This window comes from Schistocerca piceifrons, chromosome X (genome assembly GCF_021461385.2).
Source record: "Schistocerca piceifrons isolate TAMUIC-IGC-003096 chromosome X, iqSchPice1.1, whole genome shotgun sequence".
Lineage (NCBI taxonomy): Eukaryota > Metazoa > Arthropoda > Insecta > Orthoptera > Acrididae > Schistocerca > Schistocerca piceifrons.
This window is the reverse complement of record NC_060149.1, coordinates 134,241,870-134,269,390: the sequence shown is the minus strand read 5'-3', so window position 1 is coordinate 134,269,390 and position 27,521 is coordinate 134,241,870. Positions and strand designations below refer to the sequence as shown.

The 27,521-nt window shown below is 40.9% G+C and overlaps 1 protein-coding gene across 1 annotated transcript; it reads left to right on the top strand.

Annotated features, from left to right (window-relative positions):
- The first annotated feature begins 7,736 nt into the window (after positions 1 to 7,736).
- On the top strand, positions 7,737 to 26,558 carry LOC124721635 (protein FAM107B). The gene is made up of 4 exons (XM_047246698.1): positions 7,737 to 7,866; positions 12,694 to 12,907; positions 23,475 to 23,628; positions 25,271 to 26,558. Exons 1-4 carry the CDS (start codon positions 7,758 to 7,760, stop codon positions 25,364 to 25,366), a joined length of 573 nt encoding a protein of 190 aa, XP_047102654.1. The 5' UTR covers positions 7,737 to 7,757; the 3' UTR covers positions 25,367 to 26,558.
- Positions 26,559 to 27,521: the final 963 nt, after the last annotated feature.

Here is a 27,521-nt window from a genome sequence, read left to right as displayed (position 1 = left end):
TCATGCGCCGAAATTTAACGCGAAAACGACGGCGTCGACACGCCATAGCGTATTATCATTCTAGTGCGCGTTCGCAAAGCACAATGGTTGGTGGGGGCGAGCGTCTGTATCACTTAATTTAAGTTTGCGTAGGGATTAACTTGGTTCCTGTAAACACTGCTTGCGTCCACTATAATATGCGCGCCTCAGTTTCTCGCATCTCGCATCCGCCTGCGTCTCATCTCCAGTTTTCACGCTCTGTGGGAGCCAAGGTTTGAGGTATGTGTGAATAACTTCATAAATATCGTCCTCCTGGAGTAGTGTATATTACGTTATCTAGTACGAACTTCAGTAGATGTCGTCAGCACAAACTTTCCGAATTATTCGAAGATGACTGCCTTGTTATTGTGCCGTCTTGTTTATTATTTCTGCATTGCTGCTGCCTCACGACCTTTCGAAACGGTTATCACCCTTCGCTGATCTGCGAAAATCTGTGTATTTGCTACACCGCTCTTTGGTTTGCATGAGCACTCCAGTGCTGATACTACAGTACTGGCCATTAAAATTGCTACACCAAGAAGAAATGCAGATGATAAACGGGCATTCATTGGACAAATATATTATACTAGAACTGACATGTAATTACATTTTCACGTAATTTGGGTGCATAGCTCCTGAGAAATCAGTACCCAGAACAACCACCTCTGGCCGTAATAACGGCCTTGATACGCCTGAGCTTTGATTCAAACAGAGCTTGGATGGAGTGTACAGGTACAGCTGCACATGCAGCTTCAACAAGATACCATAGTTCATCAAGAGTAGTGACTGGCGTATGTATTGTGACGAGCCTGTAGCTCGGCCGCCATTGACCAGACGTTTTCAATTGGTGAGAGATCTGGAGAATGTGCTGGTGAGGGCAGCAGTCGAACATTTTCTGTATCCAGAAAGGCCCGTACAGGACCTGCAACATGCGGTCGTGCATTATCCTGCTGAAATGTAGGGTTTCGCAGGGATCGAATGAAGGGCAGAGCCACGGGTCGTAACACATCTGAAATGTAACGTCCACTGTTCAAAGTGCCGTCAATGCGAACAAGAGGTGACAGAGACGTGTAACCAATGGCACCTCATACCATCACGCCGGGTGATACGCCAGTATGGCGATGACGAATACACACTTCCAATGTGCGTTCACCGCGATGTCGCCAAACACGGAAGCGACCATCATGATGCTGTAAACAGAACCTGGATTCATCCGAAACAATGACGTTTTGTCAGCGTCAAGGGTAACCGCAGCCATGGTCTCCGAGCTGATGGTCCATGCTGCTGCAAGCGTCGTCGAACTGTTCGTGCAGATGGTTGTTGTCTTGCAAACGTCCCCATCTGTTAACTCAGGGATCGAGACGTGGCTGCACGATCCGTTCCAGCCATGCGGATAAGATGGCTGTCATCTCGACTGCTAGTGATACGAGGCCATTGGATTCCAACACGGCGTTCCTTATTACCCTCTTCAACCCACCGAGTCCATATTCTGCTAACAGTCATTGGATCTCGACCAACGCGAGCAGCAATGTCGCGATACGATAAACCGCAACCGCAATCGCGACCGACTACAATCCGACCTTTATCAAAGTCGGAAACGTGATGGTACGCATTTCTCGTCCTTACACGAGGCATCACAACAACGTTTCACGAGGCAACGCCGGTCAACTGCTGTTTGTGTATGAGAAATCGGTTGGAAACGTTCCTCATGTCAGCACGTTGTAGGTGTCGCCACTGGCGCCAGCCTTGTGTGATTGCTCTGAAAAGCTAATCATTTGCATATCACAGCATCATCTTCCTGTCGGTTAAATTTCGCGTCTGTAGTACCACGTCATCTTCGTGGTGTAGCAATTTTAATGGCCAGTAGTGTAGAATCACAGAGATTTTTCCAAAACAGTTGTCCTGCTTTTCGTGAAAAGTTGATGAATCTCCCGAATAAGCATTTTGTCAAAACGGATTAAACTAAAATATGACGAATCGCCGTACACCTTTGGGCTTCTGCGTTTGAGAACTCTGACATCAGTGATCATTCAGATGGCGATTCTCGAAGAAAGTATGCATACACCGCCTAAATATCCATTTTGTTGCTAGATATCTGTTGACAACCTTCTACACTGTCCAGTCACATTATCGTGGCCACCTGTCAGAAACCTGAATAACTATCTATTGCAGCACAGACGTCCAGGGAGAGAATCAGAGATGTGGAGCCATGCCGACTCCAGTGGCGTGTCCAGCGGCGTTAGGTTTCTCGGTCGAGGATCCATGCCGCGAAGAGCGCGATGTAGGTGGCCCCACAGATTCTCTATTGGTAAATCCGGGGAGTTTGGTGGCCGGGAGAATACGGTAAAACTTGTCGTGTTGCTCTTCGAAACACGTATGTGCACTGCGAACTGTGTGACACGTTGCATTGTCGTGCTGGTAGATGCAATCGTGCCGAGGAGAAACGAACTGCTTGTAGGGGCGGACATGGTCACCAAGGATAGAGGCATACTTGTGTTTATCTATTGTGTCTTGCGGAATGACGAGATCACCCAGGGAATGTCACGAAACATTCTCCAGACCATAAAGCTCCCTCCTCTGGCCTGGGTATTTGCTTTCCGACGTTTCATGCCGTACACGCCAATGGCCATCTGTCCGACGGAGCATATGACATCATTATATATATATATATATATATATATATATATATATATATATATATATATATATATATATATATATATAATGTTTTATGCTCCGTCGGATATACAGGGTGTTACAAAAAGGTACGGCCAAACTTTCAGGAAACATTCCTCACACACAAAGAAAGAAAATATGTTATGTGGACATGTGTCCGGAAACGCTTACTTTCCATGTTAGAACTCATTTTATTACTTCTCTTCAAATCACATTAATCATGGAATGGAAACACACAGCAACACAACGTACAAGCGTGACTTCAAACACTTTGTTACAGGAAATGTTCAAAATGTCCTCCGTTAGCGAGGATACATGCATCCACCCTCCGTCGCATGGAATCCCTGATGCTCTGATGCAGCCCTGGAGAATGGCGTATTGTATCACAGCCGTCCACAATAGGAGCACGAAGAGTCTCTACATTAGGTACCGGGCTTGCGTAGACAAGAGCTTTCAAATGCCCCCATAAATGAAAGTCAATAGGGTTGAGGTCAGGAGAGCGTGGAGGCCATGGAATTGGTCCGCCTCTACCAATCCATCGGTCACCGAATCTGTTGCTGAGAAGCGTACGAACACTTCGACTGAAATGTGCGGGAACTCCATCGTGGCCGGCCGTGGTGGCCAAGCGGTTAAAGGCGCTACAGTCTGGAACCGCGTGGCCGCTACGGTCGCAGGTTCGAATCCTGCCTCGGGCATGGATGTGTGTAATGTCCTTAGGTTAGTTAGGTTTAAGTAGTTCTAAGTTCTAGGGGACTGATGACCTCAGATGTTAAGTCCCATAGTGCTCAGAGCCATCTGAACCATCTGAACACCATCGTGCATGAACCACATGTTGTGTCGTATTTGTAAAGGCACATGTTCTAGCAGTACAGGTAGAGTATCCCGTATGAAATCATGATAACGTGCTCCATTGAGCGTAGGTGGAAGAACATGAGGCCCAATCAAGACATCACCGACAATACCTGCCCAAACGTTCACAGAAAATCTGTGTTGATGACGTGATTGCACAATTGCGTGCGGATTCTCGTCAGCCCACACATGTTGATTGTGAAAATTTACAATTTGATCACGTTGGAATGAAACCTCATCCGTAAAGAGAACATTTGCACTTAAATGAGGATTGGCACATTGTTGGATGAACCATTCGCAGAAGTGTACCCCTGGAGGCCAATCAGCTGCTGATAGTGCCTGCTCACGCTGTACATGGTACGGAAACAAATGGTTCTCCCGTAGCACTCTCCATACAGTGACGTGGTCAACGTTACCTTGTACAGCAGCAACTTCTCTGACGCTGACATTCGGGTTATAGTCAACTGCACGAAGAATTGCCTCGTCCATTGCATGTGTCCTCGTCGTTCTAGGTCTTCCCCAGTCGCGAGTCATAGGCTGGAATGTTCCGTGCTCCCTGAGACGCCGATCAATTGCTTCGAACGTCTTCCTGTCGGGACACCTTCGTTCTGGAAATCTGTCTCGATACAAACGTACCGCGCCACGGCTATTGCCCCGTGCTAATCCATACATCAAATGGGCATCTGCCAACTCCGCATTTGTAAACATTGCACTGACTGCAAAACTACGTTCGTGATGAACACTAACCTGTTGATGCTACGTACTGATGTGCTTGATGCTAGTACTGTAGAGCAATGAGTCGCATGTCAACACAAGCACCGAAGTCAACATTACCTTCCTTCAGTTGGGCCAACTGGCGGTGAATCGAGGAAGTACAGTACATACTGACGAAACTAAAATGAGCTCTAACATGGAAATTAAGCGTTTCCGGACATATGTGTACTAAACATCTTTATTTGTGTGTGAGGAATGTTTCCTGAAAGTTTGGCCGTACCTTTTTTGTAACACCCTGTATACGCTAGCTGCCGGCTGTGACGTCACTGTTGCCCGTGACATTGCTATATATGGGCATGTTTTGAGTCTGCGTTCGATGTGCCGTCTTCAACCGCGCGATCGCTGGATCCCACGCAGCGCTGAACTGCAAGCCACCGTCTCTATTCAGGGTGTTTGCAGTAATTTTTATTTCAATAGCTTCCCTTATTAAACTGTCCCAGGAGCCGTTAGTGCGAGCCAGGACAGAGGTATCGTCAAATTTTATGTGGTGACCGTTTTCTAACGCAGATTTCTCTGGATAGCGTAGGCGATAATACCTCTCATGTTCTTTCCTGCGTTGTTCCACAGTGCGCACTGTTTGTCCGATGTACCTCTGGCCACACTCACAAGGTATTTCGTAGACTCCAGGTGTTCGGAGACCTACTGCGTCTTTAACTGGTCTCAGTAATTGACGGATTTTCGTTGGAGGCCTGAAGATGGATTTGATCTTGCGTGTTTTCAACAGGCGGCTTATCTTGCCCGACACAGAGCCACAGAATGGCAGCAGAGCAAGTTTCTTTTCCTGCTCTTCGTCGGTGGTCTTATTCTGTAACTTCCCAGGAATCACTTCTTTCACTTGATGGGCGCTGTAGCCGTTATTCCTGAAAACCTTGCGTAGGTGGCTCAGTACGTGGGGCAGGTTGTCGTCGTCTCATATTACTCTTGCACGATGCACCAATGTTTGTAATACTGTGTGCTTCTGTGCTCGATGATGATGATGATGATGATGATGATGATGATGATGATGGCTGGTAGCGTGCAGGTACAGGTCTGTGTGGGTGGGTTTTCTGTAGACGCTGTGGCCAAGGCACCCATTTCGTTTACGATGGACAAGGACGTTGAGGAAGTGCAATGCATTCTCTTTTTCCACCTCCATGGTGAACTGGATGTTACTGTTGATGCCATTGAGGTGTTCCAAAAACTCGTCTAATTTCTCGCGTCCGTGTGGCGCACCAGCATCCCACTGCCAGTAATAACACTTGACAATGACCATGGAGTGATTGGCCGAAAGCTCGTGTGGTTATAAGCAATTGACGCGATTGGAAACCCGAGAACATTGAATAAAATGTTATCGCCGCGAGACTCTGCATTCAAACAATGCAATCATTGGTCCAGGGTGCACTTGGAAACTGATACTGCGGAGTGGTGAATCCCGCTACACGATGTGATGCGACACTCGGTGGTTGTATGTGGAGCTGGCCAATGCCTCGCGAATGATACGTAACTGAATTCGTTGTCGAGATAGTGGGATTCGGTGGAGTCATGGTCTGTGGCAGGACTGAAAGTTTTCCTCGGTAGAAAAATACACGCAGGTATGTACGAGGATAGAAAACAGCAAGCAACAGATTGCATTCAGACCTTCTCTTTACAACTGACAACGGGCCTGCCCACAAATGAGCTCATCGTACCCCGATTCGAAGAAAATCAGGTGTTCTTTTTAGCATGGTCTGCTGAAAGTCCCAATCTGAACCCTGTGTAACAACTTTGCAATGCGTTTGAGCCTCCTTTTTGTGCCAAAAACACTGCAGCAACTTGACACCATGCATCAAGGAAAAAAAATCCACCTTCAGTGTTTCATAATTTAGTATGCTTCCCCTAGTATTAATGACTGTAATAGTAATACAGATGCATCCTATAGTCTATTAGTTATGTGGATGGCGTGTTTGATACGAAATGCAATGAACTTGTGTAGACTTCTGGGCACACAGTTTATATCGTCTTGTGTTTTCTCCAATGCTGACATGTATTGAACTTGTGTGTGTCTACATCTACATGATTACTCTGCAATTCACATTTAAGTGCTTGGCAGAGGGTTCATCGAATCACAATCATACTATCTGTCTACCATTCCACTCCCGAACAGCGCGCGAGAAAAACGAACACCTAAACCTTTGTGTTCGAGCTCTGATTTCTCTTATTTTATTTTGATGATCATTCCTACGTGTGTAGGTTGGGCTCAACAAAATATTTTCCCATTCTGAAGAGAAAGTTGGTGACTGAAATTTCGTAAATAGATCTCGCCGCGACGAAAAACGTCTTTGCTTTAATGACTTCCATCCCAACTCGCGTATCATATCTGCCACACTCTCTCCCCTATTACGTGATAGTACAAAACGAGCTGCCCTTTTTTGCACCCTTTCGATGTCCTCCGTCAATCCCACCTGGTAAGGATCCCACACCGCGCAGCAATATTCTAACAGAGGACGAACGAGTGTAGTGTAAGCTGTCTCTTTAGTGGACTTGTTGCATCTTCTAAGTGTTGTTAATCTCTGAAATCGGTTCTCAAACTGCTCTGTTTCTCTGTGCGATTGGGACTTTCTTTGCCGCATCTTGATGCAAGGGCTTCCCAGAGACTAATCTTTTAATAAATGGACATTACCATGTTTAAAAAAAAGAAAGAAAAGAAAAAAAACCTTGAAGAACGTGATGCTAAGAAGGCATTGACATTGTTACACTGTTGACTGTTACAAAAAGAGCCGCTGCGAGTGTTTCCATATCATTTTTGCAACTGCTGGCGTCTTCCACCCTTTTCATTCTCCTGCTTAAAAAGCGAAAGTCATTGAAAACATCGACTCTTGGGAATCGTAGTGTCGTGCTAGCATAGTTAAGACTTCCGTGTATTGCAGTCACATTTTTGTGTTCATCCATATGCTTTATGCAATTAGTTGTCACAGAAGTTCAGTGTTAGAAAGCTTTTTGCAAACAAGCATATATGATAAAGTAAATGTGTATGATGCAAGTATATCCTAAGCCTTGTCCTCGAAAATATTGACCATAATGACATTTGTCAGTCTGGAGACAGAAAATCACTAGGGAAATACTCTTTCCAGTAATACAATATTTTAACAGTTCCGGATGTGTGGGATAAACCACCGTACCGGATCGCAAGTAACTTGTGAGATTCTCTGTCGAGCGTAGTGTGGACAGTAAACGAATGGAAATGAGGTTCTGAGGCAGGACGTACGTGTATGTGTCGTTTGCTCGTGTAAACGCGGTAGAATCGATGTGCCATTGTGGGCGACTCTCTTTTTCCTGCTTGTAAATGGATTGGGGAAATCTCCTGTGACCCGACCTGCCCAACAGCCTTTGTAAGTCTTCAAACTGTTGTGACGCACGGCGACAACATGTTGGCAGAATTTGCCAGCGATCAGTCTCCGGTGTGCAGTTCGTGGCTGAACACCATGTTGCCCCGTCCGGCGCCGAGTATTCTGCAAAAAATGAATGTTTTTGAAGACCAAAGTGACAGACTGGGTAGAAGTCAGCAGGAGCCGTGCGCATATATCCGATCAGGTAATGATGTGACCGTATGCAATTACATTACTTGGGAGCGAAAGCGGAATCAATTTCGAAAGAAAACGTAAAAGAAAAGACTGCAGTGTGCTGAATCCCTGAAGTGAGGATGACCATTCACTTTATTTTTTCCGTGTGTATAGCAACGACTACGTCTTTCTTATCAGTAATTTTCTGTAAAAGTTGTATATCTAGTGCCGGTCGCCATTTCTGTTAAAGTTTGATGCACGATGTGTGTACATTTTCCGTTCTTTTCCTTCGTAGGTCTGAATCCTGCAGACAACGAAATCGTTACCGACGTGATAGTAACTCTTGAGCAGTTTCCTCAACGCCCCCCACCCCATCTCAGTCTTTGTGTTGAATGTTCACATAAAAGCTGAAAAGAAGAGAGAGAAAATAGTCTGAACATTACTACAGCCAAATAAAAGTCCCGAAAGACACGAATCGAGTGCAGTTCCTTTGAGAACATCGTAACGAAAATTTCACTGTTGCATGTAGATGTTGCGTTCTCGGAAATGGAGCGCGTACAATGAACTAGAATAAACATTCTGTACTAGGATTCAGAAGATGGGTACAGAATTCTCAGTGACCTGAACTTTATAAAGTCATTAATTTACATGACTCAATGAGGATCGTTGGGTTGATGCTCTGTAATTTCATTCTGCGTTATTTCACTGTGCTGCTTCAACGACGGCAAAGGAACGAAAAGTTTGCACCAATGATCAAGAGTTGGATCATAATTTCGGTCGTACAATCTTGCTTCTGTTTTTTTCTGGTGCAACAAAATCATTCCGGACGAACGCTCTTTTACTTTCAGTTAAGCTGTAGTATAATGACGTGCATCTACGATACTTCAGACGAAACACGAATCTGCTACTAAAAATACACTAATATGCTTATGCACATAACACTGGTTTCAACTTAACTACTAATTTCAGAAAATGCGACTGCAGATGCTTTCGCAACAATAGCATCTACATGGGATACCGAGAAAGGTTACGCAGTAGTAAGACAATCGACTTGTATTCGTGGGGACGACTGTTCAAATCCCCGTCCGACCATCCAAACTTGGGTTTTCCATGAGTTCTATTAATCGCTTAAGGCATATATCGGGATGGTTCCTTTGAAAGAGCACGGCTGATTCTTCCCGCCTCATTCCGAGCTTGCCCTCTGTCACTAATGACCTCGATGTCGACGAAATGTTAAACCCTACTTTCCCTCCCTCCCTCCCGCCCTTTTTTCCTTCTAGTTACAGCGGAGTGGCAGATCCTTACTCTTCCCACGCATGTGCTGACCAAGTGGCTGTGTGTGGACACTTCTGTTTGTATATTTTACCCGCTTTCCTATTGAGAAAATATAAAGTAAGTCTGTTAGAAGAAACCACTAGAAAATGGAATTAATTTCGTTGCTAAATGTGGAAGGAGTAACGCAGTAATGTAGGAGACACAGACGCATCCAAACTTTTCAAGTTTAAGACCATTCCAGGCACAAACTTTTTAAACTTACGCAGTCCCTGAAAATTTCTTACATGGCAACGATGAGAAACAAGTTGCTTACTGTACTTTGTAGCCTTGGGAACAAAATTTATTCAAGTGAAAGTTTTTATGGAACGAAAATTGTAGATTGTCTCTCTGTAAATATTAAATTTCGTAGTCTACTTTACCTTCTACCATTTACTAAAACAACAACAACTACTACTACTACTAATCGGAGTGACAATAGAGAAAGCAGTCGGAAGCAGTCGGTCATTAGTGGATTAAATTCCGAAACCTTGTCAAGGCTTTCAGCTATGTAAGTCATAGTTCATTATTGCGAAAGCCCACACAACGGCATAAACATGTCACTTTGATGTAATCTTATTTAGATAACAAAAATGGACACATCAAATAAGTTCACACTGGTAAATATTAAATATTTGATCCTTTGGCTACTAAGTATCTTGTTCGAATAATCGATCAGTCAGCAACGTTAAATAAGATGAAAACAGTAGCATTTGACAGAAGACAGGAGCTTTTTAAAATTGTCAGGATAGTTAAATTCTTCAAGGCAGGTAGAGTTGCAGCAGCCCGGTGTCTTCGTTCGTTATTGTTGTTTAAACAGACATGCTTGAAATTGTGCCTAGCAGTATGAACGAGGATGATTCAGGTTTCACTATCAGTGGCGAAATTTCTCTATAAAAAGTATTGAAGTTCTGTTAGACTGAGGGAAGAAAGAATGCTGTTACAGTACGTTGTATTACAAAAATTCCAAAGCTAAAAGTGCAAATTCGCACTCTTATCGTCCAATGCGGGGTAACAGTATTGGGAAGGAGGAAGAACGAAGAAAGGTAGATTAGGATTCCACATACCGTTGTCATTGAGGTCATCAGAGACGGATCACACACTGAATATTTCGAGTATTGGGACAGGAAATCGACCGTGCCCTTCCAAAGGTACCATCCCGGCAATTTTATCCAGTGATTTAGGGAAATCAGAGGAAACCTAAATCTGGATGGCCGGACGCGGATTTGAAATGTCCTCCCGAATGTTAAGTCCAGTGTGCTAACCACTGCTCCACATCGGAAGACTGGAAACACCTACGCTACATCGAACACACGGCAAGCAAACAAGTCACCCAAGGAGAATGCAGTGCGCGCGAAATATCAGGGCAAGCTGGCATTTTGTACGGAACTGCCTGGTGACACAGCGTCTTAGAGCAACTAATAAAATCCCGCCGCTACTGGAGCTGAAACAAGTCTACATTGTAAGAGGTCAAAAATTTACGACTTGTTTCTAAAAATAGAAAATAATTCCGAGCTAGTTAAGAATTCTATGGACAGGTGAAAACTTTTACCTAAGAAAAAATCTAAATCCACACAACCGTCGCATCCCAGGGACAGGATAACTATTTAAGAAACAGCAAACTTTGACAGTTTGGTGCGTGTCTACTACACCATTAATAGTCGTTTCCTCTTTGAGGAAATCCAAAGTGCTACATTTAAACTTCGTCAGGTGAGGGTTATGCAGCACTTTTAAGAGAGCATTATCTCCTCTATGCTCCGTAAAGAAGTGCTTCACAACACAACGGTATCCTCAGCCACTCTTTTCTGCATGTGTGCCTTGAGGACCTTAGACCTCACACCTTTTGACTATTGAATATGAGGATATATGAAGTCACACATGGGCAGAGGTTATTCAGTGTCATTTACCCTGTTGGAAGAAGCTATTCATCATCATGTGTAATACATTAAAACAGAAATCTCTCTCTTAATATAATTGTTGTTTTCTTGACTGAGGGTCAACATACACGTCATTTTGAAATATATAACACAACTACGCAAATTACAGTCTCAACTGAAAAACCACCTGTCAGTAAAGAGTGTAAATATTCCGCCACTTTTTTAGTGTTATGACAATAAACCCCATTACTCTACAGACTTTTATGGAATCAGAGGTCCAATACTGTCTGTACTTCATAACTTTTTTCGTTTTGCAACATACTAGTAGATCGCATGATGTGTTAATGAAATTGACGCATCATTGTGTTTCATCCGTATTAACCAACAACGAAAAATGTTGGAGTTTGTTGTATGTATCCAATTTTTTGCAGTCCTGTGAAATGTTTTGAGACGTTTTCTTGTCTGGTAAGTTTTTTGTATATAGATGTTCTGCAACAACACACATTAAAAATGTCAATTCTCAAACTAATGGAATAGATTTTGAAGGACAGACCGATGAATTACTAGCATAAATATAGTCCCCTGAGTGAAGCACAGTTTGGTTTCTGGGGTAATTCTCTCTGTATACGAACATGTCATTTGTCATGCATAATATTAAAGTGTGGCATGTCAGAGAACAAAAGACTGATTTGGTGCATCAAGTGAGATGCCATTCAGTTGTGGGAGGGACTGGATTCAAAACTGTGTCCAGCTATACTGTTTTTGGTTTTCTGTTTGCCTAAATGACGTCAGGAAAATGTCAGCATGCTCCTTTTGACATGCTCACAGTCTGTCAACTTTGCAACCGAACTACTGTTCTATTTCTAAAGGCCTCATTGTCAATATATGTTACGATATTTTTTTTCCATTTGGCCCCTCTCCCATCTAAAATATTACATATTTAATGTCTTTTCATCTACACTCTACATAGTCATGTACTTAATGTTATGACATCTTGTGCCTATATGCATAGAAATCACCTTCTCATTGTTTAAAAATAAGACCATGTTTGTGCTGTAGTAATGCTGAGCAGCTTTATTCCAAACAGTTCCAGACACTACATTCTCCCCAGGTTGTGCGTACATATGTAAATGACTGCCTTATTGATTTATTGTGTTGATAATTGTATATGGCATTAAGAATGCAAAAATGTTGCACTGATCCAACTGTGGCATGTAAAATACACCAATTGCTGCTATGTTTGACATTTCAGTTTCAGTATGTCATCATTTAATTCAATTTGTGTTACATTTCTGTAAGAGGTCCTCATTATATTTGCATCTGAGCAAAACAAATGTTTTAGATGTGGGTGAAACAAATTTAAAACAAATTCTAAACATTTGTCAGGTGCTTTAATCGTTTCTCAACTGATATGGATAGTTTTTATAGTGACAGAGCATGCTTTTCTTAAGTTCTAGCATATCCATATTTATCTAGCAAACTGCATGAATTCATATGAATTTTCCATTCTTTCATTGTGTGTCATTAAATGTGATTCAGTGCTCATCTGTGTGTGCATGTGTGTTTTATCTGTGTTGACATACCAAACTATAACAACATTTGGTAGTCTAGGAGCAGTAAGTATTGATATCCCAGATCACACGAGTGTATAACCTGTTTATTTGAAACAGGTGTTGCTGGTTTGGCTATGATCCCAGAAGCAGAAGTGGAGACTCGCAATACTCGCCACACTACTGGGGGTGGAGGTGGTACAGCCCCCCCTGCACCACCGTTGCCGCCAGTTGATCACGATGGGCTTATCTTACCTCGGAAACTTCAAAACCCCTGTGTGGAATCTGCAGACAGGCGTAGTCTCCACCGTGAATTACTCTTCAACCAAAAGACGTGAGTGATTCCCAGTAGTGTAAGAGTTACACATTAGCTTTATTGCCTTCACTGTGTAATTGATGTATTAGTTGATTGATTATTTACTTGCTTATGGATCATTGTATGATGATTCTAGACATGCCAGTGAAACACAATAAAAAACATAATTACAATTTAATAAATTCATACATGTAGGCATATCAATCTGAAAAACTGTGTTGGAATCTCTACCTAGTGGTGGTGAGGGTGAACTTATGAAGAAGAAGAGAGATTAATATTCTTTGGCACAGATCCTGATCATAAGATTTAGTAGTAACATGAAATATATTGTGAGAATATATTGTAGATTTTGAGGTGTTCCATTATTCTCTGAATACTTTTTACCAATATCTCTCTTTGTTAGGTAGACCTTTTACTGTGTAGTATGTAATATTTTAGAGAAATTTCTAACTGCATTGATTTTGTCTCTCTCTCTCTCTCTCTCTCTCTCTCTCTCTCTCTCTTTAACAACCTTGGACAAATGATTGCACACTTTGATTCTCCTGCTAGTAGTAATTATATTTCTTTACTGGGGATGAAATGACTGTTGCAACCTATGAAGAAAGTTCAGTCGATATACAAAATACTTTTGAAAGATAAACATTTTCATGATGGACTTCAGTGAGAATAAGTGGTAGGACAATTCTTCCAAACTAATTGACACTCTATTACAAAAATGGTAATAGAATTAAGAGGGCATGTGATGTTACAAAATTGACCCAAATTTACTAATATTTGACAGTATGAGGATGCAGGATGTCTGTGAGGTACGTTGTGCTGTGACACACCATTACAGATGCGGCTGTTTGTTGTGTTAATGGCAGCCAGTGCATGAGGTGGTAATTACCTAGTGTGGTTGCTGATAGTCTCTGGTCAATGGTGCATGATGACACAAAACGTTGCACAGAGTCCATTACTTGTTTTCAGGTGGCAGGCACAGATGCAAAGAGGTTACAATGTACTTGGTGCACAGTACGACGACCTTACCTTGTGGTGGTCAGACATGGTTTACCAGAACCTTGGCAATGAGTATGCCTGTCCTCATTTTCACATGCAGTTCAACACCAGGCCACTTTCACATGCGAATGTCTTACAGATAAGGATATTGTATGATTGGGCAAGCCGACCAAGTGGAGACCCACACTTAGGTTCCTTTCAAACTCTGTTAGGTGCAGTCTCACACGAGTACATCAGTGTTCTTTACAGTGATGGTTTACATTCTGGCACTCTTCATGCCTTTATGTACCCTATCAGACTTGCTGACAACACAAAACACAATCAACTCTCATTCACTCTGGTGGCCATTTACAAACTTGTGATTGTTGGCAGATTTGCCAGTATGCCAAACCAGTAATGACACTTGCGTTTACAACTTTGTGTTAGAGTACATAAACCATTTATTCAAAGTATCAAAGCAGGTGTCTAAAAGTCTTCTTGTGTCTCCTAAGATTCCTCTCAGAATCATCCATATTAAATTTGCTGTTCAAGAGTCCTATCTGGTGTTAATCATAACCACAGTATATTTTCTGTTACTGGTAAGAGTTGCAAAGCGATTTGAAGTGGAGGGCACAGGACTGAAATATATGAGTGGCTGAAGTGTTTTCTTTGGCTGAGACATGTACCCAGACAGGTTACTAAGCTCTAAAACCTGGTAATACATATGCAGTTCAAATTTATAGCGTAATATTTTTTATTCAGTCACCTCAACTTTATCACTAAAATATCAAAATGCACCCCACCACCGCTGCCACAAAAAAATCCCATCGTGACTCGATCAGTAATTTCTTGAATTCATGTTGTCTTATTTTATTGATTACAGCTATTTTGCACTGCTGTGAGCCTTAGCTTCAATTTTAAGTGGAAACTTCAGCCATATTATCTTCTGAATCTGATATTACTTCACACATATTGAGTATGTAGCCATTTAATGCTCTTAGAAACAATTGGCTTCTGTGCCTGCTGTGTTCTTGTTTTTCTATTGTTTCATTCCAGCCTGTTACTCGTCCATTGGCTGGTGTTACATATACCAGCTTATTTTTTGCCATGCAGTCTCTCTCCAAACCAGAGGGCATGGCAGAGGGTACATCCCATTGTACCACTTCGTGCCATTCCATTCACTTAAGGGAGTGCAAGAAGAGTTATTGCTTGAATGACTCTGTGCACACTTTAATTAGGCTAATATTGTTGTTGTGGTCCACATGGGAATGACAGATGGGGGTTGTAATATATTCCTAGATTCCTCACTTTGTGCTATTTCTTGAAGCTTTGTAAGTACACTACTGGCCATTAAAATTGCTTCACCAAGAAGAACTGCAGATGATAAACAGGTATTCAGTGGACAAATATATTATACTAGGACTGACATGTGATTACATTTTCACGCAATTAGGGTGCATAGATCCTAAGAAATCAGTACCCAGAACAACCACCTCTGGCCATAATAACGGCCTTGATACGCCTGGGCATTGAGTCAAACAGAGCTTGGATGGAGTGTACAGGTACAGCTGCCCATGCAGCTTCAACACGATACCACAGTTCATCAAGAGCAGTGACTGGCGTATTGTGACAAGCCAGTTGCTCGACCACCATTGACCAGACATTTTCAATTGGTGAGAGATCTGGAGAATGTGCTGGCCAGGGCAGCAGTCGAACATTTTCTGTAGCCAGAAAGGCTCGTACAAGACCTGCAACATGCGGTCGTGCATTATCCTACTGAAATGTAGTGTTTCGCAGGAATCGAATGAAGGATAGAGCCACGGGTCGTAACACATGTGAAATGTAAGGTCCACTGTTCAAAGTGCAGTCAATGCGAACAAGAGGTGACCGAGACGTGTAACCAATGGCACCCCATACCATCACGCCAGGTGATACGTCAGTATGGTGATGGCGAATACACACTTCCAACGTGTGTTCACCGCAATGTCACCAAACACAGATGCGACCATCATGATGCTGTAAACAGAACCTGGATTCATCCGAAAAAATGACATTCAGCCATTCGTGCACCCAGGTTCATCGTTGAATACACGATCGCAGGTGCTCCTGTCTGTGACGCAGCGTCAAGGGTAACCGCAGCCGTGGTCTCGGAGCTGATAGTCCATGCTGCTGCAAACATCGTCGAACTGCTCGTGCAGATTGTTTTTGTCTTGCAAACGTCCTCATCTGTTACAGCCATGCAGATAAGATGCCTGTCATATCGACTGCTAGTGATAAGAGACCGTTGGGATCCAGCACGGCGTTCCGTATTACCCTCCTGAACCCACCGATTCCATATTCTGCTAACAGTCATTGGATCTCGGCCAACGCAAGCAGCAATGTCGCGTGCTAGTTGTGGTATGAGGTAGCCTCCGCCACGCACTGTGTGGTGGATTGCGGAGTATGTATGTAGATGTAGATATGATAAACCGCAATCACGATAGGCTACAATCTGATCTTTATCAAAGTCTGAAACCTGATGGTACGCATTTCTCCTCTTTACACGAGGCATCACAGCAACGTTTCACCAGGTAACGCTGATCAACTGCTGTTTGTGTATGAGAAATCAGTTGGAAACTTTCCTCATGTCAGCACATTGTAGGTGTCGCCACCAGCGACAGCCGTGTGTGAATGCTCTGAAAAGCTAATCATTTGCATATCACAGCATCTTCTTCCTGTCGGTGAAATTTCACGTCTGTAGCACGTCATCTTCATGGAGTAGCAATTTTAATGGCCAGTAGTGTATAATTTTTTTCTCAACCTCACACAGTATTTTTCGAGTGGCCCCCATGTCCCTTATGAAGTTCTGCATGATAGAGATCTTATTTTTGCAGAAACATTATATAAAGTAATGGACTTCTCCATATCCTAATGACTTTATCCATACCAAATGGCATTTTATTTTAGTCCATGAGTGGGAATCTTCACATTCTCATCATTTTTAGCTAGTTTTCATCCGTTTTAATGCATTAGCCTGTAAATTAACGTACGTGGGCCATACTATACAGCAGATAGACTAATGCCCTGAAGTTGATATTGATTTACTAATTCTGAAGACAGTATTCAGACTGCAGAGAGATATCTCAGTTCTCAGTGAGCAAATGCTTGAGGTCCACAATGAGTGCCAAACATCTCAATTTTACTTTAGATATGTACTTTGAGGTTCGCCGATGACATTGTAATTCTGTCAGAGACAGCAAAGGACTTGGAAGAGCAGTTGAACGGAATGGACAGTGTCTTGAAAGGAGGATATAAGATGAACATCAACAAAAGCAAAATGAGGATAATGGAATGTAGTCAAATTAAATCTGGTGATGCTGAGGGGATTAGATTAGGAAATGAGACACTTAAAGTAGTAAAGGAGTTTTGCTATTTGGGGAGCAAAATAACTGATGATGGTCGAAGTAGAGAGATAAAATGCAGACTGGCAATGTCAAGGAAAGCGTTTCTGAAGAAGAGAAATTTGTTAACATCGAGTATAGATTTAAGTGTCAGGAAGTAATTTCTGAAAGTATTTGTATGGAGCGTAGCCATGTATGGAAGTGAAACATGGATGATAAATAGTTTGGACAAGAAGAGAATAGAAGCTTTCAAAATGTGGTGCCACAAAAGAATGCTGAAAATTAGATGGGTAGATCACATAACTGATGAGGAGGTATTGAACAGAATTGGGGAGAAAAGAAGTTTGTGGCACAACTTGACTACAAGAAGGGATCGGTTGGTAGGACATGTTTTGAGGCATCAAGGGATCACAAATGTAGCATTGGAGGGCAGCGTGGAGGGTAAAAATCGTAGAGGGAGACCAAGAGATCAATACACTAAGCAGATTCAGAAGGATGTAGGTTGCAGTAGGTACTGGGAGATGAAGAAGCTTGCACAGGATAGAGTAGCATGGGGAGCTGCATCAAACCAGTCTCAGGACTGAAGACCACAACAACAACAACAACAACAACAACAACAACATGTATAGTAGTTACCATACTGGGATGCAGTCTCATGTTTATAATGGTAGATCTGTCTTAAGCCAGTCAGAAATATGTAGTCACTCAGTCCTTTCTACATGTATATCTACACTCAGTGAATCACTATGAAATGTATGGCAGAGGGCAGTGTTTATTGCACCATATGTTAAGGTTTCTTCCTGTTGTGTTAACAGATGGTGTTTGGGAACGGGGACTTCTTGTACACTTCTGTGCTAGCTGTTTTGTCCCTATGACAATATTATCAAAAAGGATAGATTGCTACTCACCATATAGTGGAGATGCTGAGTCACTCACATGCACAACAAAACGAGGGCTGAAAGCTTACATATTTAACAGTCTGTTTGTTGTGCTTACCTGCAACTTAGCGCCTTTGCTATGTCTTGAGTACAGTCTGTTTTGTCCCTAGTTTTATCTGCACAACCTCCACAGGATGTGTGTGTCGGGCTGGAGAATATTTGTAGTTTATTCTGTGAAAGACAGTTATCAAAGTATTATAGGCAGATTCTTGTAATATAAATGGCATCTTCCTTCAAAGTGCTTGCCAGTTAATATTTTTCAACATATCTGTTACAGTCTCTCAGCAGTGAAAGAAGCCTATGACCATTTGCATTACCCTTACTTGTATAAATTCAATGTCTTCTTTTATTATGAACTTACAACTTTTATATGGAGAATACAAACTGTTTATTCTGTTTTTTATTAGTTGTGGTCAGACAACTGTATTTGTTGTTGTCAACTGCTTGCAGTAAATTTCAAAGTTGGGGTATAGCTATACCTGGTGATGTTACTTCATGTTACACTATAGACTTGCAGATGTGTAACACATCAATGACTGGCAGTATGTACCTGAGGAGGAAGTCTTTCACCTTTGAAATGGATTATAATTAGTGGAAAACAATAATTGCAGCTGCTCAGACATAAAAATAATAGAAAAGGGAATAAATAGTTCTTATCATGTGTAATCAGTGGTTGTAGCCTGGGGGAGTTCGCAGCTACTGTTCCCTTCTATTTCATCATTGTGTAGCCAACAAGAAGAAAAGTGCAGGTGTTTTGTATGCAGTATCTTCTGTAGACAAGCTACTGTCTCCCTACTAATGAATCCTAGTCTGCAGTTTGCTTTATCTTTAACTGAGCCTTTGTAGTCATTCCACTTTGAGTGTCTGCACGTTATTACTCTCAAATGTCTTTATGATATGGGTGTGACTATCTGTGCCTCTTAACCTAGTAGTCGAAGAATACTATGCGTTTACATTTTGTAAAGCAAACAGCTCTATATTTCTCTACATTAAAAGCTGGTTAGCATGTGCACCAGACAGATTTTTGTCAAAATGTAACTGGACATTACCGCAGTTATTACCAAACAGGGTTTCCTTGTAGATGACTTCATAACCTGCAAAAAGTGTGAAGGTGGAACTAATATTGTCCTATGTACTGCATCCTGCTTGTAAGGAAATCTTCGATCTAGTTGAAAACCTGGTTAGATATTCGATAAGAAATATATTTCCTTTCGACGGTGTCATTGTGGTACTGAGTAAAATGCTGTTTGAAATCTTACAAACACCAAATCGGTCTGGTTTCCAGTAGCCATAGCACTGATGTCTCTCTGCTCAAGATATCTGTAGTAAATTTTCGTCAAGAATATAGTTAATTTGCTTGTAAATTAGTATAAACTTGAGAGGGATGCTAGTTTTCCCTGCATTGAGACACCTCCCATTACTGGTTGTGTTCACTAATCTGGCATTTTGCCAACTGCATTACAGAGCTAAACCCAGAAAAAAACTCATGCAGATAAAATTGTGTATTGGCAGTCCTGTGGAGAGACATTAAACCTGTTAGGAGACAGTCTTTCCCAGAGGGAGTAATTGTACCTACTGTAAATTATATAACAACAGAAATATTTGTTCATCTTGTGAAAAAGTTCCGAGTTAATTTGTGCTCTCAGTAGATTTCAATGTAGAGGCAGTTTTTTCTCCAGGGGGAAAACCATAAACTTTTGTGTATCTGAATGCTCTTAAAAATGTTTCCTTCTGTACTTAGGTGATGGTGATCTAGAAGGAAGCCCACTGCTTTTCCACAAATTTGTTCCCACAGTAATGGGCCAGTAAATTATTGCAAGCATTCTGACCAGTTTTTATACTTGCTTGCTTCTCTTGTAGCTGTGGAAGAAACTGCCTTGGCTCCCAGAACTGCAGGATTCTGCATCTTACATAATGTAGCCACGGCCCTAATTGCAACAATTATATGTTTGCTATATGCCTTTCTGAAATCATTTTATCTGATGTTGCTTATTTAAATTAATTTGGTTGTCTCTGATAATATACTGTAAGTTTTGAATTTGTTGTTTTGTTTATTGTGTTGTGGGATGTTATTGACAATTTGTGAAAGAGATTCATGTGAAATATTTGTTCACACACTCTGCCAAAACTCACAACTGTGTCTGTATTAACACACCATGTATTGAAAACATCATCCAGTTCTTGTTATAGAAGTAACTGAGCCTTTTAATGAAAAATAGAAATAATCATTTTATTTTTGTAAATTAAAACTGGTATGAAATTAGATAAATTTTGTGTGGAAAATGTTTTTCTGAAACTGAATCACAGTGCAATGTGATAGCCAGTAAAGATCAGGAAATGGAAAAAATGGCGTGATTATAAAAAAACTTCCTAAGATTTTAATATGAAACAGATTGTAGAATGAATATAACAATTTAATAATGAAACAGTAAATAAAGGAAGTAGTGCAGTCATGTTTGAGTGCTTAATACAAATAAAAGTTTTATTTCAGGATTTTGTAGTTACAACTGAAATAGAAGTTAAGGCACGAAAGGCTTAGAAATTAGTATGTTGACACAGAAATTGTGTTTATACCAGGTCTTGGAAAATGAGTTGAACAAAACATGCTGACAGTCATAATTATTGTTGTTTCCTTTTTTTCCCTTGTCACTGGAAGAATTCAAAACTCTTTTATGCAAAAGAATTTCAAATTATTTGGCATGAATATGTATCTGAAGAAATCAGTTTGATGTCCCGCTCAACGTTAATATACAGGATGGTCCATCCGACGTTTCGGATGAGATTATCTTGAAAACTACACATCGGGTAAAAATAGTGGGAAGACAAGTTTGTAAGCTCAAAGGGGGACATCAAATGATGATACACGTGACCTCCAGCCCCCGCCCCCATGGGTGGGGTGGGGGGCAACTTTCAAATCTTAAATGGGAACCCCCATTTTTTATTGCAGATTTGGATTCTCCATAAGAAAGTAATGAAGATTTGACTGAAACATTTTTTATGCCATTGACAGATGGCACTGAAATCGAGAAAAATTAAAATTGGGGAAGAAATCCGATTTATTTAGAATAATCTGAGAAGGACACATCAAATCGATACAAAATGTGAACGAATTCTTTCGTTATGCCAAATTAAGCTGTTTTTGTACAAAATGTACTGTACCCTACTTTTAGCGTTACCCAGGAATGACGACATGGATGTAGTAGAATGATGTTCCCATGAGGTACTTCATTAGTGTGAGTCTCCTTGCCTCTCACAATTTGGGGTGCTTAATTAATGAAATTAGCCACGAAGAAATTGTTCAAAATTATCCCCATTTGCTTTAATGCATAAAGTCAATCGTCTGCGAAAGTTTTGAGCAGCACATTTGTGGTATGGCGTTGCTCCATATCGTTTCGGGTTGTGGGCTGTCTGTCATAAAAAATATTTTTTAAATAACCCCACAAGACAAAATCAGGAGGAGTTAGATCTGGTGAATGTGGAGGCCACTGAATTGGTCCGCCACGTCCAATCTTCTTATGGCTGTGTGCGCCGCCATATTGGCGGCTGACCTTGAACGAGTTTCGCTCGGCCGCCGCTAGAGCTAAAAATACTGGATGTGGTCGCCATGTTGGATTATCAGCGCGTTACTTCCTGCCGCGCCCAGCTTGGCGACACTTATCAGTAGGAACTTCCGCAGTACAGGCAGCTGCACGCTCATTTGACTCGAGGCAGCCACACTGAGCATACAGCCATGCCGTACAAGAGGAGAAGATATGCATGAAGATCAAGAATGCCTGTGTACAAGACTGTGGATACAACCAGGGTACCATAAGTTTAAAACATTCCGCACATTTTTAGCATAATGGAGATCTGCTCTGTCCTGTTGGAACTACATTCGTTGCCTAGTTTCTGAATCAACATCTTCCATTAGCTCCAACAAATCATCACGGAGAAGTTGTAAATAAGATTCCGCAGTAACATTTCGGTCAAAAAAATATGGTCCTATCAAGTAACCATTTAAAACTCCACACCAGACCATTAACAACCATTTGTGTTGATTGTAAACAGGTCTGTGCCAGTGTGGATTGACAGGGGACCAATAATGATAATCATGACTATTTAATTTGCCATTGTTTCTGAATATGGCTTCATCGGTGAACATAACGTATCTAAAAAATCATCACCTCTTATCACTTCCAAGGCTCATTGGCAAAAATGCATGCGTATTTGCATATCTTTTGGCATTAATGCCTGTGTCAGTGTGATATGATATGCATGATATTTGTGCCTTCAAAATCCTCAAAACAGTTGATTTCGGTATTCCAGTTTGTCTTTGAATCGCACGACTACTCATTTCGGGATCCAGTTGAACACAGGTGAGAACGGTAAGGGTACGAGCGTCATTTTCATTGTATTCGTGATAACGAGGTGCACAGTGCGTGTATCCATTTCGAGCTCATTGAGTGCAATTTCAAATAATGTTTTCTCTTGGATGTTGTCTGTTTGGGAAACGATCTGCATACAATTGCGCAGCTGCAGTGTAATTCGTATGGCATTCACCTAAAATTATCATCGTATCAGAAATATCTGTAGGAGGATGGTGAGCCATGTTTCACTAAAGAATAATTCAGTTTCATCTGTTGATATTTACGTTTCACGGTCTGAAAGTGAAATGACATCTGATCGCATTGCACCGACCTTTATACTGAGCCGTAGTTCGCAGTTTGGCCATGGTAGCACCTCAGTCGGGTGAGTAATGAAATTGTGAAGAGTTCCCTAACGAGATTTTAATACCATTCCACCTCCCTCCATCAAAAACTGTGGCGGGTAGGATACATTTTGTAAAAAAATCTTAATTTGGCGTAATGAAAGAATTGGAGCACATTTTGTATTGATCATTCTAAATAAATGGGAGTTCTTCCCCAATTTTAATTTTTCTCGGTTTCAGTGCCATCTATCAATGGTTTAATAAAATATTTCAGACAAAACTTGATTACTTTTTTATGGAGAATCTGAATCTGCAATGAAACTGAGGGTTTCCATTTAAGATTTTAAAGTTGCCCCCACCCCCACCCAAGGGGGTGGGGGCTGGGGGCCACATGTAGTATCATTTGATGTCCCCCTTTGAGCTTACAAACTTGTCTTACCCAATATTTTTACCCGATGTATAGTTACAGTTTTCGAGATAATCTCATCCAAAACTTCAGATGGACCACCCTGTATATATTAGTTTCACTGGTAATATTTTTCTGTTTCAGTAAATATGTAGGTTACAAAGTAAACACATAGTGTTAGATGTAATGTATGTTCCAGTGGGAAAAATGTCTTGAATCAAAAGTCGGAACTGCAGCGAGCATTTGGCCGCCACCGTGAGCAGCAAGCGAGACGAGAACTGGAGCAGCAGAAGGCCAGCTCCCTGTCAGATCTACAGAGGCTCATTGAAGAACGACAGAAACGATTGCTAATGGTAATTATATTTTGCTGCTAAAATAGCGAAAATTGAGAGGAGTCATAATTTTCTCAAAAATTCTCTAACCCCTCTGTTAAAAGCTGTGTTAACTTGCTTAGAACTATTTGCCCTAGACAAATCATTTGCAAGATTTTTACAAAACAAACAAACAAACAGAAACAACATATGGTGCTTGTTTATTTTTTACTGCCACCAGGCAATTAACAGCCACCAATTTATGCAAGAATATCCTCGGCAGTAATTCTAATATACCATAGTGTATGTTTGTAAGTTGAACTGAATGATCACGAGCAAGCAAGCACCATCATTCTGGCCACAGATGGGCCAGTCAGGCCTGACCAACTGTTGTCCTACTTGGCTAATGGCATCATCAAGATATGGTATGGAGGGACATGGTGTCAGCACACCACTCCAGGCCATTGTTGGGTTAGCAGACCTAATGCCACTAATGCTCAGTCAGGTTGCTCCTCAGTTGGAACCACAAGGCTGAGTGCACCCCATTCCAGTCCCCTCACCAACTAAATATACCTGGCTGTACCGAAAATCAAACCCAGGTCCGCCCCCCCCCCCCCCCTCCCCCCCGCCATGATAGTCAGTTGACTAAGGAGTCAGAAATATTTGATGTTTTTAGAACCAGAAAGATGATGTGGCAACTATCATAATTTTCTCATGATGAACAACACTCATGATTTTCAGTGATGTTCCTCCAGCTGACCCATAAACTGAGCATCCATAGTCAACCTGGGACAACATAGGAGCCTTCTAGAAGTGGAGAAGATGTGTTCATTCTGCTCCAAATGAACTTTTGCTGGTGTACGTAAATATACAGGTTTCTCTTGACAACAGTTATTAACCATCAATGAGAAAATCTGATACAGTTGTAATAACTATTTAGAAATAGGAAAGCACAATCTGGTTCCAGGACATGTCCCATCTTCAGGCAAATATTGAAATGAGAGTCCACAATGAATGCATAACTGAGGTTAAAATAGTTTAACCATAGTTATGTATCCTTAGTGGATTCACATTTTAATATGCACCTGAAGCTGGGGCACATCTTGAAACCAGGTTGCACTTTCCTTTTTAGAAATAAATAATTTTTACAACTGAAGTGGGTTTTATCATTGATGATCTCAGTATAGTAAATGTCATCAGACATTTGACCTTTAAATCCTTTAGGTGCAGTAGTTGTGTAGACTTCATATTTTTCAGGTGGACATTGATTTCCGTAGACAGTGGTGGTCCGTGCTCTTTGATTAGAAGGAAATCTCTCTGAAAAGAATCAATGAAGGTTTCGAAGATGGTAATGCCCCTTCAGGCAGAGTCATCTAGTGGGTGAGATTTGGAGGAGCACATTATCTGAATAAAATAAGCAGTAAGGTCCATGGATCTTAATCTCATTAATTTCCCATGGCACTCTATCAACCAAGACCTCACTGGTTTTGTTGTTATTCTATGAAAAGTGGAACAATAGCAAATTCCTTGTCTAAGGCAAAGATTGAGGAAACTAAATAACACCACTGTGTTGTTAAGACCAGTGTTGGTACCAGACTAAATTCATCCATCATACCTTCCTACAAGAACATATGGTTAATTATAATAATAATGTAACATTTTATTTTATTTGTTTTTCTTTCAGATGGAGAAAGATGATGATGCAGACAGTTGTTCTGGTAGTGAGCCAGAATTCATGAAAGTTCATGCCAGACTAAGATCTAAAATGGATTCAAAATAAGTATTACTGATTATTGTGTCTGTAAAATGTTTATTGTGTGTAATGAGTGTGAGGCAAGCCTCAGTGTGTTCAACCAAAGCTATTATAGTCTTTTGCAGCAGGGAAAAAATTATGGAGATCTGACAAGTAAATGTGTTTGGTATTGCTGATGCTGAAATAACGGTTTCCCATGCTCCCACATAAAGAGAAAAAATTAAGCTTGGAACATTTAAAAAATATATGGAGGTAGTGACTATATTAAGCTTCATTTGGCTGCTTTGGTATCATTTACATCAGCAGCTGAATTGTGTTGTTTCACAAGAATTCACATCACTCAAATGTTTTCCATGTGTAAAAGTACAAGTAAACAACTGTGTTACCATTATTTCTTTACTTACGTTTTTCATGTGTGAGGCTGAAGGTGTGTAATTTTGCAAGGAAGTGTTTTTGCTGTGACTTTTAAACAAAGATTGTGATGGGTGTGACAACATTCGTGTTTGTGTACCAGCTGAAACCAGTGTTCAGAGACTAAGACATTATTACCTGCTCCATTATAGTGAGTCTCACACAGCAAACTTCAAAGACAGTGTGTGGCCTTTTCAAGTGATTATACTAGCTGTGCCTTAATACAGTCTCATGAACATGTATGAATGGAGGGGATGATCTATTACTGTATATATTTTTAAACAGTGACTTTAATTTTGCATTAAATGTCAGTTCTGCTATCGCATACCTAATAAGAAATAAGAGATGTTTAATTTTTACTAGTTCATTTCTTTTGTAGAGTCATGGTTCATTAATTGCAGTTCGTGCAATTATTTCTTGAATGTGGTATTTTTGTATCTGTACTATTTCTCATACTACAAGAAAAATTTCTTCTGACATTTGTTCTGTATAATGGTAGATAACATTACTTTCTTGTTCTTAATGCTGCATGGAAGTAATGTGAGCAGAGACCGAGGCTGCATTTCATAACAGCCAAATCTGTTCACACACAGTTCCTCAGTATTTGCCATCATTATTGAGTTACACACAACTCATGTCTTCCATCATTCTGACTGGATTCACTCACAGAGTTCATAAATGTATTATTTATACTTTATTAATTATACATATCTTATTTTAAAGTAAAACAGCAAATGGTGATTTCAAATTAATACATTAATTCTGAATATTGGTGTTTGAAAATAATAAAGACTGTAAAAAATATTAATTTCCTTTTTGCATTACTTCATATACACAGAGGTTGCTGTATAGGTTAGTAGATAACATGAGTCAAGACATTTTAATCAGCCTGGCAGAATAATGGATCTCTCCACATGTAAGACAATGTGTTCTAACAAACCAGTCAGTGAATTTTCTGTAGGTTAGGTATATCTGTTTGAGAAACAAATCTGTTTTTGTATGTTTATTAAACTAAATAAGTTACTCCTACTCCTTGCCCCTGGTTGTATGAGAAGGTCTCAAAAATACCTGCAGAAAGTAGTGGATTGGTATTGAGAGAGTTGTATGTATAGTATGACAATGTAGTTGTTCTGATTAAGATTACGAGATTTCTGTCTGTGGGGAAATGACAGTGGTTGTGTACACTGTCTCAGTTGATAAATATGAGACTACCTATGTAACCACTTTTGAGCAAAGTCAATACAAACTAATGTCATGAGTATGCAGACTAAATTTAATCAGTTCCGCAGTGGCTGATAATAGGTTACCTGAAATTTTCTGACAACGTATAACAGGTCACCTGAAATGTTCTGACAACATGGCTTTGAAAGTTGCTGAACATCAGTTGCGGCTCACGGTGTATAGAGGGGCTGAATCATCAGTGTTTTTTACCCGTGGTTGCCATTTATGTACTGTTTATAATTTTCTAGAGTTCTTCTGCATGTTAAGAAAAGTACCCAGTGTTTCACCCAAAATGTACAGAATTAGCAACGTGCTGAAACTCCGGAAGATACAAACAAGTATTACATCAGGAAACCATTTAAGTTGACACAGGTGTGCTTTGCGTTTAAAGAAAATAAAATTGTTTGGCCATAGTTGACTTTCACATCTTAAGGATCTGTACATTTAAGTGTCTGTAACTAGTCACAGGATACACACTGTCTTCCTCTGCTGCAATTTTATAGGAACCTTTTACACCCTATGTTGCATTATGACTGAGTTTAAGTGACTT